General features: G+C 36.7%; 1 protein-coding gene across 1 annotated transcript in view; it reads left to right on the top strand.

Moving 5' to 3' along the window:
- Positions 1-18,243, top strand: part of LOC117334722 (roundabout homolog 1-like) — a 155,391-nt gene that overhangs the window by 14,623 nt on the left and 122,525 nt on the right. The window contains exon 2 of the mRNA XM_033894514.1: positions 9,889-10,609. Within this exon, the coding sequence (XP_033750405.1) occupies positions 10,534-10,609 (76 nt within the window). The 5' untranslated portion in view covers positions 9,889-10,533. The remainder of the gene's footprint in view (positions 1-9,888; positions 10,610-18,243) is intronic.

Below are 18,243 nucleotides of genomic sequence, written 5' to 3'. Positions count from 1 at the left end.
TTTTTTTTTTATTATTCTGTTTCTTGCACACTTTTGTATATAATATTGACGTTACATCAATTCAACGCAATGTTAACGTGGCACGGTCTAAAAGTGCAGAAAAATCAACAGTGTACACACTTATCTAATACGTTGCACAAAATCTATCATACAGCGACTCTTCAGTTGCGGATTCATCAATGCGCTGTATATAGTCGGTCCACTGTTACATTCGTCGGGGTATTCCAAGCAATTCCACTCGTCCAAACTCAAAACGGGAACGATATTCAAAGCTCACTATAGTCTTAAAAGTCATTTGAAAGAATTCTTAAAAGTTAAAGAACAGGATGTTTTTTGCCAATTGTGCGAATATCAACTTAACATATCAGTAGCCGACAAAAAAGAATCATTATCCTTCCTTGATTAACTTCGTTTAACTTACCTTAAATCGTGGACGCATGTTTGTTACCATGGGAACATGGGACGCTCAAATTCAATAACTGAAATGATCATTTACTAAGACGATAAATAAGGGTAGATATAAGGTGATGTAGCAGAAACGTTGTGTGATGTTGTTCACACAGGGTTAGTGGTTATTCACAAGTATAATGTGTTGTATGTTTGTTATTTGCTAGTGCAAAACATAGAGTAAATATTTCCTCTTTTGAAAAAAAAAACAAGTGTACTGTATAATACTAAATATTTACTTATTTTCGTGGTTTGAAGCTTTCTAACCTTTTTCGTGTGAACAAGCGTTCCTGGTTAACGCATGCCACAATTAGGCTTTATAACACTAATGAAAACAGAAGAATATGTTATATTAATAGTCATGGTTCCATACATACCACCACACCACGAAAACGGAGAAAATGTTTGCACAATGAACGTTGTATGCTTAACTATAATTCGTTTTCTTAGTTTTCATCAAGTTTATTTATTTGTGTTTACCTTACAGTATCAGCACACCAGAATACAAATATCTGATGACACATCCACACTATTTTATACGAATCTTGATATCGAGATAATGCTAATTTACCTATTAGACTAGATTCCGTTGTGGAATTCAAGCTACTATAGGAAATATGAGACCATTAAAATGTGTGGTATCCTTAGATCCATACCTTTAAAAGGAGATCGACCCGATTGTGTGGCATGTGATGAATCAGATACTGATAACCACTTTAAAACAAACTGTTGATTTTAAGGATTTTCCTTTACAAAATTATCACGTTAGCAACATCAGTGTCGTAAAAGTCGACTTTTTCACCATACCCATGTATTCAAGTATTTTAAAGCATGTTATTTGCGAGATAGAATCTACTGTATACCCTTTCATTTTTGGTTATATAACGTTTCAACATAATTTATTAGTTGGATCAGAGTGCCCGCAACTTAGCTTTAGATGAGAATCCCATGTGCGCGGTTCAACACTCCATACCCGTGTTGGTTTGGGTTTCTCAGAAAGCTGAAAAACAGACCGGTTTGTGCTGTTGTAGTTGTGGCATTGGGCAAAAAACATTGCACTAATAGCCGAGGATGCCATGCGGTGTGTCTCTCGTATGTTGTTCAGTGAACTAGTCACAGACTACTACAGGGAGGCCCCGTCATAAATGATCATGGCTGATTACGGGGCAATAAAGCCAACATTCATTTTGCTATTTTGCTATTCTCTTCCTTTATTGTATGTCTGACTTGTTCGGCCGCTGATATTGGTATTAATCAATCATTAACTGTGATTTCCCGACATTAAATAGCGATGCATTATTTATTTAAAAATGATGTTCATATCAGTTCATGCCCTTATTTGTAAAGTACATTGCTATTATCGGGTTTATAGCTTGGATTAACATGCTTGAATGGCTAACAGTTGCCAACGGTATTATCTGATTGATCGAATTCGAGAGTAGTTTTCATATGCATGTTTACATTGCCTAGACAGTGTGTACCCTATCCGATGTAGGAGATATCCATACATTCAGGATGACAGATATGATAGGACATATGTCCAAGGACATCGCTCCTATGTCAATTCCTAAGGGAATCGAACACCAAACCTATAACGCCGAGCCATGGTGCCATCGTAAAACCTTTCGAGTCCCGCTATCCCTCGTAAATGTGCCCGAGACTACAGACAAATAAAACAGGATTATAGATATTCCAGTGGGAGTGGTATACCTCAAGCTTAGTCCTCTTTTCTTTCAGGCCATACGACCATATTTGTCAGAATGTGTTACCACAAAAAAATATAATATCAAAGACGTACAACCTAGATATCTCCATGGCGTTTGTTCTCTTCACAGTGATTGTTGGATATACATGTTAAATGGTGATGATGCATTATGTCTACGTCTAATTGATCTGAGCGGACCATGCGTCGTTAACAGTATTTGCTATGAACATGACCGTCTCAGTACAAGGAATATACTAGAACCAGTAGCCCTGTGTAAACAACTCCTCCAGATCCCATGAGATGTGAACGAACCTTTGTAGTACATCATTCTCATTGATCATTAATCAGTCGACCATAAATGCACACCACATCCCTGCAATGTAAAAAAAACAACCAGGATGCCTCAACGACCATTTGACTACAAAGACCAAAGTACTGATTCGGTACATGTATACATACACAATACGAGTGTGGATGTGGTGAAAACGAATTCAGGATCTTTCCTGTGTACAACCTAGATATCTCTACATTTGTATGCCGTTTGTTCTCTTCACAGTGATTATTTCCATTAGTGCTATTAAAGAAATGCAAAAGTGTCGTGCAACATTTGGTCAAAACTATCTCAGGATCACCTCTGATAGCTGCCAGCTAAATCCCACTAGTTCAACGGGATAAGACGCTTAAAATATGCTTTTCCCGAAAGATAGCAAGGTTTGATAAAGAGGAATATCGGATCATTCTTGTTCAAATTAAATCTCACTAGTGAAAATGAAGATGAAGTTCGATTTTTTTCAAGAAGGCGCACTTGGTAGTATCTTGTACTTGGGACTGACCCACACAATAACAACATTTCTGTCTCTAAGGTAATTACACACACCTCGATCTTAATCCGATGCCGACACACGGGACGTTGACAATATGTGTTGATGATCAGGAAAACTACTATTTTACAAACATTTACAAATTACCTGCATGGCTACCTTACGGAGGTTACTGAAGAAACTAACTATATGTCGACAGAAATGATAAAATTCAGAATTGGTTGTGTGGAAGTTCCCAAACACTGATTTCAATAGACGTAAAAATACATGTTTTATTGTTCATATGTGTTAATCTCGGTGACTGAAGTCCATTAGTAGTGTCGTTGTTACCACATGCAAGCTCAACGAATTGTACAAAAACTTAGGTGATCTAAAATATGTTTAAGTATACATACTTACCGTGATATTTTCCACAATATCTGGTAGTTATTATGATTAAGATTTGTTTTGCACCAAGTATTATTTATGATTTCAACATTGTGTTTTACTCCATGGCATATTTTACCATCAGATATCGGAATAACTTATAAATGATAATTTGCAATTTAAATGTGAAAGTTATTTTTGTTAGCACCCAGTGGCAATTTGAATTTTGATCGTCAACAACATCTCTCTTGAAACAAACGCATGCAAGAGTTTCATATTGAGTGTTTCCTTTGCAGTTATACACATTGCATGATCTTAAGAGGCGACTGAATTTGGGATCTTATCTTTTCTTTTCTTTCTTACAAACTTTCTTCTTCCTAATGTCTCCCTTGACAATGCCTCACGTTTGGCCTTTAGTTGAGCGTTCGCCCCTGTGAGGAAGGCTTTGGGTTCTGTCCCCTGGCCGAGACATACCAGAGTCTTTAAAAAATGGTAGTTGTTATTCCTGCTTAGCGCTCAGCATAAAAGGAGTGGGACGACTGGTTCGCCCGTTGTCAGTATGTGACCGGGTGGGGTGTGCTGCTGGGTGTCTTCGGCAGTATGCTCCAGTGAGGTAGCACTATAAATCGGCAAAAGTTCCGGCCTATCACAAGGAGACTTAACACGAACATACCGCAGCCTCCCAAAACACACATACGCACTCACCACAAGCATGCATGTCGCTCGCACAGGAGGCCGTCCTTAAATGACCTTAGCTGTTAATAGGACGTTAAACCAATAAAACCAAACCAAACGAATACATGAGTACAATGAATACAAACTGAAAACAGCTTTTCATCAATATGCACACATTGTCATATTATATGATTATTTAAATACACATCACAATTCGTCGGTCCTGTTGACATACGGAAAATGTGCAACTGTATCAAATGTATGGTTATATGTATATATAGACGTGTAAAATAAACTTTTAATTTCAAATTCTAATATTTATGTACAATATGAGATATTTATTCTGACACATTCACATTTCAACGCACAATCAAATTAATCGGTAACGAAATACTTCAAACCAAACAGATTTTGCAAATACGAATACGTGCTCATGTAATTGTTGAGCGGGTTTGGTTTGGAATTGTTAAGGTCAAATGACGCTACATTAGGTCTATGTCTTCGGATAATCTGGCCACTAACAACTACTTCTATAGTGGCATACGTTCGCAATACCACATCCTGATTTGGAGACACCCTACCCGTTCACATTACACTTGTGAACGAGCTTTAACTCACACCTTAAACCTCAAGTAGGGAGCATAACCAATAACCCTCTTAAAAGGGACGAGCTCTCAACTAAAGGCCAAAAAGGACAGTAATAAGGAAAATACATTAGCAAGAAGTTTACCATTATGAATTGTATTTTGGATTTATACAGTTCCCTAATGAAAATAAGGTGAGTCAATGAATGATTAGATCGTGCGATTTCAATCCTTGGCTTGTGATGTGTGGTTACGTAACTGAGCAGTAAGCGGTGCGACAGTGATTAACGGTTAGGTAATCACTAATACCATCTTAAATGTATTACCGTCCGAGAGCGACAAGTCAGGCTTAATAAATGGTAGTCTGAAATACCAGAGTTTACAGGATCCCATTTCTGAAGTAACAGAGGTTGTCGGAACACCTATTTTATAGAAGCTCGCCGCATGACGCTCCGCGTTATTCGTAGTCTATATAACAGAATATACGTCACAGTATATCATAATATTTAGCTTTTCGGCAAGAAGAGATAACACTCTCTGACTTAGCTTGCCTGAGAATACACCGTAAAGATGACAAACGATTCTTTGTTTTATGCTATAAACAAATACAAATAAATCCAGTGATTTTAAAGTCTTATTTTCTAAAGAGGAAAATAAATTTAACATTTCTACCTAGAGAATAAATTCTATTTTGTATCACGTACCTAAAAAAGTCACCGAGTAAGTTTATCACGCGGCTACAGTATGGCGATAAGATAAATAAATCGCGGTATATATTCTTACTTATGAATTAATATGTCTAGGTTTCAAATTGCATATTTGTGGTACGTAATTACGCCCTAGGTTTTGTAGTTGGGCGACCTACCATGCAGAAACATTATACTCAGCTACTTCAATTTGTTATGTCTGACATTACGAGTCTCATCTTCTTTGTTATACACACCAAGCAAGGGAATCATTATGACGTATGGTTTCCGTAATATCCCCAGGAGAAGACAGCGTATTCGATAATGGTTTGACACAGACAAACTCGGAACTTGCGTCGATGTGACAAAACAACACAAACACAAGATATGGCGGTGCAAAGTTTATTGAACTCCTAAAATGGGAGAAAACCATAATACACAAAGGAGAAAAAGGAGAAAATAGAAAGTTATTTTGCAGCAAATTCCATCTGCTTTGGCGCAAAAGCAGACAATACAGAATCGTTAAATCTTGACGCTATATTGGTGGTGCTTTGTTGTAATGGCAATATAACTGGTCAGCTGCCTTACTCAGCAAACATATTCACGTCACCTCGAGGGAAGACTATTAGGATACCTCCTTCTAATGTCTGACACACATTGGATATCACCCGAGAACGACTACCTGATGGACAGAAACATAGCACCAAGCTAGAGGACCAGAAAGACTCGAACGCCATCCAGTCCACAAATACTGTAAATTCGTGACTATCAAATTGTCGATGAACTGCAAAACTTTTTACTACATTACAATACAATACAATATAAAACAATTCAATACAATACAATAGAACGATACATGTATAGTCTAAGTGTTTTTCACTATGCAACTATTATGTTAAACGATACTTGCATTAATTACACTTCAATATTCCATTTATGTAGAATAATGTATGTGTGCCAATGAATAATTTCATTTATCTTTTAAAATGTTGAATGTGCTGTTTGAATCAGACAAACTTAGTACGTTTACAGTGACTTGTAATACCTAGTATAGAACTGTTATGTATACCATTGGAAAACCTATATAAATGAATCGTAAGCTATGGATAGTGTGCATGATGATAACCAAGCAATTAACTGACGTTAAGACAAACTATATTATCTTAAATAGTATACCTATATTTACGAACATGAAGAAATATTTCTGTCAATCCAACTGCTGTTGAAATAATATATGAAGACATTCTTTCAATGGAAGGGTCAGTTTCTGAACTTCTCTGATATGACTGAATCAAGCCGAAAAAACTTCACACTGTCTGAAATTTCATGACATATATCAGTCAACAAAGAATAAATGGAAGGTATATTACACGGTATGCCTTTATATATTTGAATAACAAATTACGTCTACACATCACAGTTAATCGTTCCTTTTGTAACAAATCTGCATGGCAAAGACAAAAATCCGTATATATTATTCAATGGTTTAAGATTAAAGACATCAAATTTTACAGATATTTGCCAACAAAAGTACACACAACCAGTACACGGAGACACCTTACTGTACAGTGTGTCTGGACGCAGTGATTCTACTTAACAAGAGCCACATACTGATTTATAGCCGAAAAGGTCCCCCTCTACACTTACCCTTTCTGTGGGCAAGAGTGCTTTTGAACTCTTATTAAAACAGCATGTCTGCCCATAGAGTACATAAAACTATATTTAGGTAAAGGCAATTGAATGAATTAGTGAAGCAATTATTGTCTCATATATGATGGCGTATACCTTGAGGTAGATTCTTCAAGACATAATTACAACATCGCAAAATGAGGTCTCGTTAACACCGCCCAATAAAATCATAACAACTCGAGTAGATCACCTGTTGCAGCAAGTGCAAGTCTCAGGGTATGCACGTCAAAAGCGTTTGTGTTAATCCATATTTAATCTGTAGGCTTGAACCTAATCCCTTCTTTCTATAAATACATATATGATCAGCCAATCAGGAGAACCATCGATTTTATTTGAAACCGTAATAAAAATTCATTCTTTGGAGAAACTTGATTATCTCAAACGTCTAAAGCATGCTCCCTGGCGTATCCCTTTATTGGATATTATTTCACATTTGACAAGCAAGAACAGGTGATACTTTCAACAAGGACTACCCGAAATATATATATATATATCAAAAGAAGTATGTGTACAGTTGAATAATGTTTTCCTAGATCTAACACAATTTTTCCTTCACTGAAGCTAACCAGACCTACTGTACTGAAGCACTTGCTAATGCCCGACACCTTGCATCATACCAGCAGGCAAAGTACAGAGTTATCCCCACAAGATATTCCGCCCAAACAATTCATTACAGACATGTCTCCGAACCCAATTTTCTGTGGCAAATGCGTAATGCGTTTGGATTGTCCATAACGTTGTTACGACATTTGGTTTATATGAGAAATCACTGTATGTATCCTAATGCTAATACTGGTAATAGACCTTACTGGCTGCGCTATGTCTCGCAATTTAATGGATATATGTAATGATGGCAGCCACATCAACATGTTAATTATTTCTGAAATAACGAGTCATAATCACGACTAATCAAATATATATAGAAAGTTTATGCAAATATGTAAACATGATGATTAGCTTTTAAGTGATCATTTATGCAATGGCTGTGTTCTCAAACACCAACTGCATAGACCGCCAGCGGTGGATACGAGAGTTTCTCTATTAATGACTATGTTATTGAACTAAACTGGAAAACATACTCTGACCAAGCATATGATAATATACTTTTTTGTTTTATATTAACGATATTTGAGGGTCAAAAACCACGCCTTATCATATATTGCAATATATGAGGGAAAATGTAGCAAGGTTTGTATTAGCATTACGTATTTGAGGGTCAATGTATCATCTCACATTAATGTAGTTGATGATAAATGCAGCAAGCCTTATCTTACAATAAGGCTTTTGAAGGAAATGCAGCACGCTTTCTCTCATATTACGGTATTTGAAGGCAAGCGTAGCACGCCTTACGTAACATAACGGTATATGGGGATACATGCATTAGGTCTTATCATACATAAGGGCATTTAAGGGTAAGTGAAGCAAGCTTTATCTCGCATTACGGTATCTGAGGGTAAATGCAGCAGACTTTATCTCGCATTAAGGTATCTGAGGGCAAATGTAGCAGACTTTATCTCACATTACGGTATCTGAGGGTAAATGTAGCACACTTTATCTCACATTAAGGTATCTGAGGGCAAATGTAGCACACTTTATGTCACATTACGGTATCTGAGGGTAAATGTAGCACACTTTATATCACATTACGGTATCTGAGGGTAAATGTAGCACACTTTATCTCACATTACGGTATCTGAGGGTAAATGTAGCACACTTTATGTCACAGTACGGTATCTGAGGGTAAATCTAGCACACTTTATCTCACATTACGGTATCTGAGGGTAAATGTAGCACACTTTATCTCACATTACGGTATCTGAGGGTAAATGCAGCAAGCCTTGTCTAACATTACGAAGTTCGTGGGTAAATGCAGCAAGCCTTGTACTTTTGAGGGTAAATGTTATTGTACACATTTATTTCAATTTTCGAGAAGTAATGTGGATATATATGTATGGCGCGGGTGCTGCGTCTGATTCTATTGCGAGGCAATATATATAAACGTATACATAATATGAAGTTGCATCGATTTTCTTATCGTTTGTTGAATTCACAAACCTGGTTTGATAGCCTGAGTAATATGATATATACCGTACACATTTACCGATAATGCAATCGACTGGCACATTATACACACAACAAATAGGTCTTGTTTAATAAAGTGGCACATCGCTGACGAATCTGATGGCAAATCAAATAACGTTTATAAATCTGAACGAGAATTTTGTTGAATGAAATGAAAAGCGTTAAAAGCCTATTAAACGGTATTGTTCTTTGATTGATCAACGTATTAAAGTTACAGTTGCCCTGTGTATACAGACAAACTATGTATCTTTGTATAAAATATAATGAGATATATGTCCGGCGATAAGCAAATATACATTTTCATCAATGTAAAAGGTTTGATTATGAAATGATGTCTATTTCTGTCGATGTAATGGTAAACAGTTAGATGGACGGCGAGCTATGCCATATAATTATCATAACAGTATAGACACGGGGTCCCCGAAGACCAAACGATTGATCAGATTGCGTTGCATATACATACCGCCTTTTGCCAAATGAATAGATAGATGTTAAGGAACGTCGGAGCGACTTTAATGACATAAGCAACTTAAAGCGTTTGATGTTGAATTCTCATTTGCTTCGCTTTCCAACACTATCAGCCAATGTGACTAATTATATCAACATTACTTCAGTTCACGATGTAATTAAAACAATACGATGAATAACAATTGTTTTCTGGAGAAGGAATTGTGCTGTCGTAGATTGTCTTTTGTACGTACTGAATTCCCGGAGTTAAACCTGCTTAATACCGTCAGTAATATCCTGTCAATATTTTCTATATTTAATCCTTACATTTATCTAGCCTATGTGTGTATTTGCATTTAATACATGGTTTTGCATTGTCATTTCAGACTACAGTCAGCCGGTTGAAGGACACAACTCCATTCCTGTGAATGACAGACAAATAATATTTTATTCAATTATTCGAAATGGGATTATGTGAGGAAATGAGTTAGGTCACCACGAGACTGCTGTATATATTCGGTTTTACTTATCTCTGAACGATATTTGTGCGACAATACAATGTCGTCGACATGTCTCACCATAGTATCCACACAGAGAAAAAACAACATACTGTCTAGATTTATTTGTTAAATAGTACACATTGACGCCGACTTAGTCTTTTTTGTACATCGCTATCAAAGTGCTGTCCGCTTTTGGAATTCTCCAGGCGATCATCGACCAAGGTATCATCAGCATTGCAGTTGTGCCTCGGGTTCACCTATTAACGACGAGTCAGCCGCCAGGCCGGGTGTTGGGGCAATAATTCAAACATAAGCAGTGATCACCACCATACAGCGAGTGGAGGAATAGTAGTTGTGCTACACTAGTTATAAATGCTGATTTGCTTTTCGTTGTGGGTAGAAAGGATGTCAACGCTACACCACAGCCATGTATGGCTCACCATGTATGTAAACGTATTGATGGATCTTAGTTGTCAACCATAAGGGATTTCTGTGACGCGTGGAACTACTACTGTCTAAGCTAATTTAACCATGAAAAGCTCTCTTTGTTGGATCTACTGGATTATCAAGTGGTCCTTCATACTTCTTGTCATTCCGTTCGCTCAAGGTAAGTTATATACAGAATTGCTTCTGAAATGTAGATTTTCTTTCCCTTCAAATCGAAAAAAAAAGTTTTCAATTTGAAAATGCTTGATGACATCATATATGATCAGGGGACCTTTAATATTGTTACGTTTTACGTAATAATAATGTCTTCTGGTATTAAATCCGTTTAGTTCAAAGTATTTGTAACTAAATCGGTATATACAGCATCTCTAATCATATTAGAATTATGCCTCTCCATGAGGTATCCCTTCCAAATGGACATTATAATATGGTTTCAATTGTCATTGTAAACGCGAAATTCGAATACAGTATAATATTTCATTTTACTTAGGTTTCCACAGAATGCTTTGTATCTACATCTGTTCCTGTACACTGTTTCAACAGTGTATTGAAAGTGCTTTTTAGAAATTCCGAAATAGATGTATCCGCATCCAAATCATCCGACTTTAGAGATCCAGCATGCGTTAACCAAAATTAAGAAATATATTTGTCACTTGGGACTTACGTTCTGTACGTTCTTTGAGATTCTAAAATTACTCCGCGGGAAGTATGTACTAAAATGACAAGGCTGATTTGGCGTCAAGATCAGGCTGGCAGCATATATACGCAGATATATGACTGTGTTAGGCAAATTAGGACCGACTTCATGCTCCACCGTACATATAAGTGGAAGTCAACTAGTAGTTAACCTTTCCCGAAGGCATTATGTACACAAATGGAGAAAACAGAATGTAGGGGACATTGTACTGCCAAATGAACGCATTTTATCTAGAGCATTGTATGGTTGAATATATATTTGAAAATGGGCCGCTATGTACAGGGACGATAATTGAGCAATTTGTGAGCGCAGTTTAATCCTCACACTTAGATATATACTGTCCATCATCGTCAGGCGTGCCTGTACGTGACACATTTTAATCGGAATGTGACATGATACATGTAGTTATATTTCATGAAAACATTTCATTGTTTCATATCATCTTATATTTATCGTCAAACAATATAAACTTAGAGATATTTGTATATGCTATTTGAAATATCACCACTAAGTACCAGTAAATGTTCAATGTTATAAAGTTTTTATTTAAACGTCAGCAAAACCGACACTGGTGACAGCAGCGTTGGATGTGAGTACCAATGTCCGATGTTACCAGACTGTTTTTTTAATACATATTAACCGGCTAATACAGTAGTCGTTGCTATCGTTCCCCCGACGCGGTGGTCTGCATGTTGCCATAGACAAAAGATTTGGGCCTAACGTAGACAAATATCGAATGATTGTAGTTTCACGTAATGACCTCATAATATGATACAACGAATGCATTGACCACGTGGTCAAAACAGTCAACTGTATGAGGTAATATGAGCGGTCACTGACTTGTTTCTGAGAATATAATGTCGACCGCTCTTTGGTATCTTGTAAGCTCGTTTGCTAGTTTTGCGTGCTCGCGCTTTTGGGATGCCATTTTCTCCATGTTACTACACAATAAACACGATGGCCAATTGATACATTTTACACGGGTTGGTCACGTTTCCATGGGGAAATATTATCATAAAATGTTTTCAACGCAAACAAAACCCCAGCCGACATACTACTTCAACATTTGGATTCCATGTATCTATTTTTCTAACATACTAAAAAACTTAAAACCAGATCATTTTATTTACTCTTGTAAAAAGGTTAATTTTTGAGTATTTGTCTTGTAATGGCGGCAGATTCTAGCCTTACTATTGAAATAAACAACACGTCTTAAAATGAATTCCGTTTATTTTGCGATATTGAAGAGTGTTTCGTTATGAAATGTAATTTTCACTTGAGACATGCGTTGACAGAATCTAACGTTTCCGAAGTAAATACGAACATATAAGCTACAACAGAGATGTATGTCTTGAAATAAAATAATGATTATTTGATCCAAAATGTTAATGGATATTCTTTGAGAGGTCCGATAATCATATGAATCTAACGTTTCCGAAGTAAATACGAACATATAAGCTACAACAGAGATGTATGTCTTGAAATAAAATAATGATTATTTGATCCAAAATGTTAATGGATATTCTTTGAGAGGTCCGATAATCATATAACGCTACAGAGTATATTATGTGTAAGAAAAAACCTTTATCGCAATATAACAAAAAAGTAGACGAGAAATAGTTTGTCATCTTAAGGAATTATTACGCCTAACTGTATACTGATATTCATGTTAAATCCTGCATATGGCAATGGCATTTCCAAGCTTGATCTCAATGCAAATGAAGCAACGCAAACCTTATGAATCACAAGTAAAGATTTGTGGAATTTTAATTATATTCTGACGACTGGTCATGTTGCTTGATAGGTGAAATGTCCTGATGTAAAATTAATCTGTGGTGCTTTTGTAACAAATTGTGTGACATCGTTTGGAATAAATTATATTATAAAAGTAAAGCGAGCATATATTAAATTGCAGAATATGGCCATTTTGAAATTTCAATATCATTGATCGAAATCTAATTTGAAAAAAAAAAAAAAAAAAAAAAAGAAGATTTTTGATATAAAAAAGCAGCATTATGACACCATCAGGTTCATGTAGATCATATTTCATTGCACGTTCACTCAATTACAAATATTCAGACGAGAATTCTGTTCATCATCGAGAAACGATAGAGCTTAATAGGATTGCGAATCAGAAAAAATGACATATTCTAATACCAGGAATATTTCTAAAACCTAAGGTAGCATATCGTCGAATTTAAAAGGTGTCTTTGACGATTTTGCGCGGTAGCATAAGTCTTGCTGGAAGGGAGGGAAAGTTGAGTTCTGCTTAAATGAACGCTTTAAAACTGTCAGATCCGTTATCAATAAACGCAACATAGGTAGGACTTTCTAGCGAAACCCGCATTTTAACCCAATGTAATCACTATCGCTGTTGACAGATTTTGAATCACTTGGGGTTGTTTCAATTTCCACATAACATTGTCCCCGTGTTTGCGAGACCTGTTTGGAATTGAATTCCCAGGCTCTTTGGACTAGTAGTTTTAGCTGAACGCCGGTGATAACATTTGGGGTAATTACTGTTGTAAATTTCTATTCACACCGTGAAAAATCTAAATCCGGTTGGTAATTTGCATGCCTAATAGCAGTAATGACAGAGGCGGTGCGGTCACCAAGAGGGTTAATCGCGAGGAGCATTTTCCACAAATAACTAGGCCTAAGATAGTGTTAGTCGTTCGTGACAACAGTTAAATTCAAGGGAGGTGTCATACATATCAATTTGTTGGAAATTGTGAAAAAATTTTTTATGCACCTATTATATCGGTTCGGATAGGGTTCAGATATGTTCCATCACTGCGTAAGCGAATGTGATGTACAATGATAATGATTGGTCAAACGTCAATTCACATTATATATAACATAACATCTAGATATATCAAAAGTTGAAGTGTCATTACTTATACCATAATCAATCTCATAATATATATAACATACATGTACGTGCATGTATATCTGGTTCCGTTACTCACAAAATGATAAAAGATCATTAGACAGTATCTATATATACAAAAAATGATCGTGACTTATATGCCACTTTCCTACATCTTTAAAAACAATTGTGACATCGTGACTTAAATGTATTGTGCAGACCACGTCCCTACATCTATAGAAAGTTTAACGGCATCGTGACTTATATCCTACATCTATAGAAAGTGTCGTGATATCATTACTTATATCGTGCATCCGTAGAAAGTGTCGTGACATCGTGACTTATGTCCTACATCTACATCTATAGATAGTGTCGTGACATCGTGACTTATATCCTACATCTATAGAAAGTGTCGTGACATCGTGACTTATATCCTACATCTATAGAAAGTGTGACAACGTGACTTATATCGTACATCTATAGAAAGTGTCGTGACATCGTGACTTATATCCTACATCTATAGAAAGTGTCGTGACAACGGGACTTATATCCTACATCTATAGAAAGTGTCGTGACAACGGGACTTATATCGTGCATCCGTAGAAAGTGTCGTGACAACGTGACTTATATCCTACATCTATAGAGAGTGTCCTGACAACGTGACTTATATCGTACATCTATAGAAAGTGTCGTGGCATCGTGACTTATATCGTACATCTGTAGAAAGTGTCGTGACATCGTGACTTATATCCTACATCTACATCTATAGAAAGTGTCGTGACAACGTGACTTATATCGTGCATCCGTGGAAAGTGTCGTGACAACGTGACTTATATCCTACATCTATAGAAAGTGTCGTGACATCGTGACTTATATCCTACATCTACATCTATAGAAAGTGTCGTGACATCATTACTTATATCGTGCATCCGTAGAAAGTGTCGTGACATCGTGACTTATATCCTACATCTACATCTATAGAAAGTATCGTGACATCGTGACTTATATCCTACATCTATAGAAAGTGTCGTGACATCGTGACTTATGTCCTACATCTACATCTATAGATAGTGTCGTGACATCGTGACTTATATCCTACATCTACATCTATAGAAAGTGTCGTGACATCGTGACTTATATCCTACATCTATAGAAAGTGTGACAACGTGACGTATATCGTACATCTATAGAAAGTGTCGTGACATCGTGACTTATATCCTACATCTATAAAAAGTGTCGTGACAACGTGACTTATATCCTACATCTATAGAAAGTGTCGTGACATCGTGACTTATATCCTACATCTATAGAAAGTGTCGTGACAACGTGACTTATATCCTACATCTATAGAAAGTGTCGTGACAACGGGACTTATATCGTGCATCCGTAGAAAGTGTCGTGACAACGTGACTTATATCGTACATCTATAGAGAGTGTCCTGACAACGTGACTTATATCCTACATCTATAGAAAGTGTCGTGGCATCGTGACTTATATCGTACATCTGTAGAAAGTGTCGTGACATCGTGACTTATATCCTACATCTACATCTATAGAAAGTGTCGTGACAACGTGACTTATATCGTGCATCCGTAGAAAGTGTCGTGACAACGTGACTTATATCCTACATCTATAGAAAGTGTCGTGACATCGTGACTTATATCGTACATCCATAGAAAGTGTCGTGACAAGGTGACTTATATCCTACATCTACATCTATAGAAAGTGTCGTGACATTGTGACTTATATCCTACATCTATAGAAAGTGTCGTGACAACGTGACTTATATCCTACATCTACATCTATAGAAAGTGTCGTGACATCGTGACTTATATCGTTCATCTATAGATAGTGTCGTGACATGGTGACTTATATCCTACAACTACATCTATATAAAGTGTCGTGACAACGTGACTTATATCCTACATCTATAGTGTCGTGACATCGTGACTTATATCCTACCTATACATCTATAGAAAGTGTCGTGACAACGTGACTTATATCGTACATATAAAGAAAGTGTCGTGACATCGTGACTTATATTCTACATCTACATCTATAGAAAGTGTCGTGACAACGTGACTTATATCGTACATATTTAGAAAGTGTCGTGACAAGGTGACTTATATCGTACATCTATAGAAAGTGTCGTGACAACGTGACTTATATCGTACATCTATAGAAAGTGTCGTGACAACGTGACTTATATCGTGCATCCGTAGAAAGTGTCGTGACAACGTGACTTATATCCTACTTCTATAGAAAGTGTCGTGACATCGTGACTTATATCGTACATCTGTAGAAAGTGTCGTGACATCGTGACTTATATCGTACATATATAGAAAGTGTCGTGACATCGTGACTTATATTCTACATCTACATCTATAGAAAGTGTCGTGACATCGTGACTTATATCCTACATCTATAAAAAGTGCCGTGACAACGTGACTTATATCGTACATCTATAGAAAGTGTCGTGACAACGTGACTTATATCGTGCATCCGTAGAAAGTGTCGTGACATCGTGACTTATATCCTACATCTATAGAAAGTGTCGTGACATCGTGACTTATATCCTACATCTATAGAAAGTGTCGTGACTTATATCGTACATCTATAGAAAGTGTCGTGACATCGTGACTTATATCGTACATTTGTAGAAAGTGTCGCGACATCGTGACTTATATCCTACATCTATAGAAAGTGTCGTGACATCGTGACTTATATCCTACATCTATAGAAAGTGTCGTGACTTATATCGTACATCTATAGAAAGTGTCGTGACATCGTGACTTATATCGTACATGTGTAGAAAGTGTCGTGACATCGTGACTTATATCCTACATCTATAGAAAGTGCCGTGACATCGTGACTTATATCCTACATATATAGATAGTGTCGTGACAACGTGACTTATATTTTACATATATAGCATATGTCGTTACATCGTGACTCGTATTGTACATCGAAGGAAATAACAGATTTACAAGTATATAACAGACCACGTCCTTGCATAGGCAGAAAGCGACAATATAAATATATATAGAAAAGTGTCGTGACATTGTGACTGACGTTGTACGTCAAAAGAAAGTGTCGTCAATCAAGATTTACATGTTTAATGTAGACCATCTCCCTACATCTATAGAAAGTGTCGTGACATCATGACTTACATTTATATTGTAGACCACGAACATAAAGTGTCGTGACATCTTGACTTACATTAATACTGTAGACCACGAACATAAAGTGTCATGACACCGTGACTTACATTTATACTGTAGACCACGAACATAAAGTGTCGTGACATCGTGACTTACATTTATACTGTAGACCACGAACATAAAGTGTCGTGATATCGTGACTTATATTGTATATGTATAGTGTAGACCACGTTTAACTCATCTTAAGACAGGGGTTCTGACATCGTGACCTGCATGTGTAGTATATACCAAGTCCTTACATCGATAGAATCGTGACATCTTGACTTATATTGCACATCTATAGAAAGTGTGATGACAGCGTGACTTACACTGTATATTGCACATCTATGGAAAGTGTCATGACAGCGTGACTTACACTGTATATTGCACATTTATAGAAAGTGTCATGGCAGCGTGACTTACACTGTATATTGCACATCTATGGAAAGTGTCATGACAGCGTAACTTACACTGTATATTACACATCTATAGAAAGTGTGATGACAGCGTGACTTGACTGTATATTGCACATTTATAGAAAGTGTCATGGCAGCGTGACTTACACACTGTATATTACACATCTATAGAAAGTGTCATGACAGCGTGACTTGACTGTATATTGCACATTTATAGAAAGTGTCATGACAGCGTGACTTACACTGTATATTGCACATCTATAGAAAGTGTCATGACAGCGTGACTTACACTGTATATTGCACATCTATGGAAAGTGTCATGACAGCGTGACTTACACTGTATATTGCACATCTATAGAAAGTGTCATGGCAGCGTGACTTACACTGTATATTGCACATTTATAGAAAGTGTCATGGCAGCGTGAGTTACACTGTATATTGCACATTTATAGAAAGTGTCATGACAGCGTGACTTACACTCTATATTGCACATCTATAGAAAGTGTCATGACAGCGTGACTTACACTGTATATTGCACATCTATGGAAAGTGTCATGACAGCGTGACTTACACTGTATATTGCACAATTATAGAAAGTGTCATGACAGCGTG

Source organism: Pecten maximus, chromosome 9 (assembly GCF_902652985.1).
Source record: "Pecten maximus chromosome 9, xPecMax1.1, whole genome shotgun sequence".
Classification (NCBI taxonomy): domain Eukaryota; kingdom Metazoa; phylum Mollusca; class Bivalvia; order Pectinida; family Pectinidae; genus Pecten; species Pecten maximus.
Note: the sequence above shows the minus strand (reverse complement) of the source record. Positions and strands in the feature narration are given on the sequence as shown.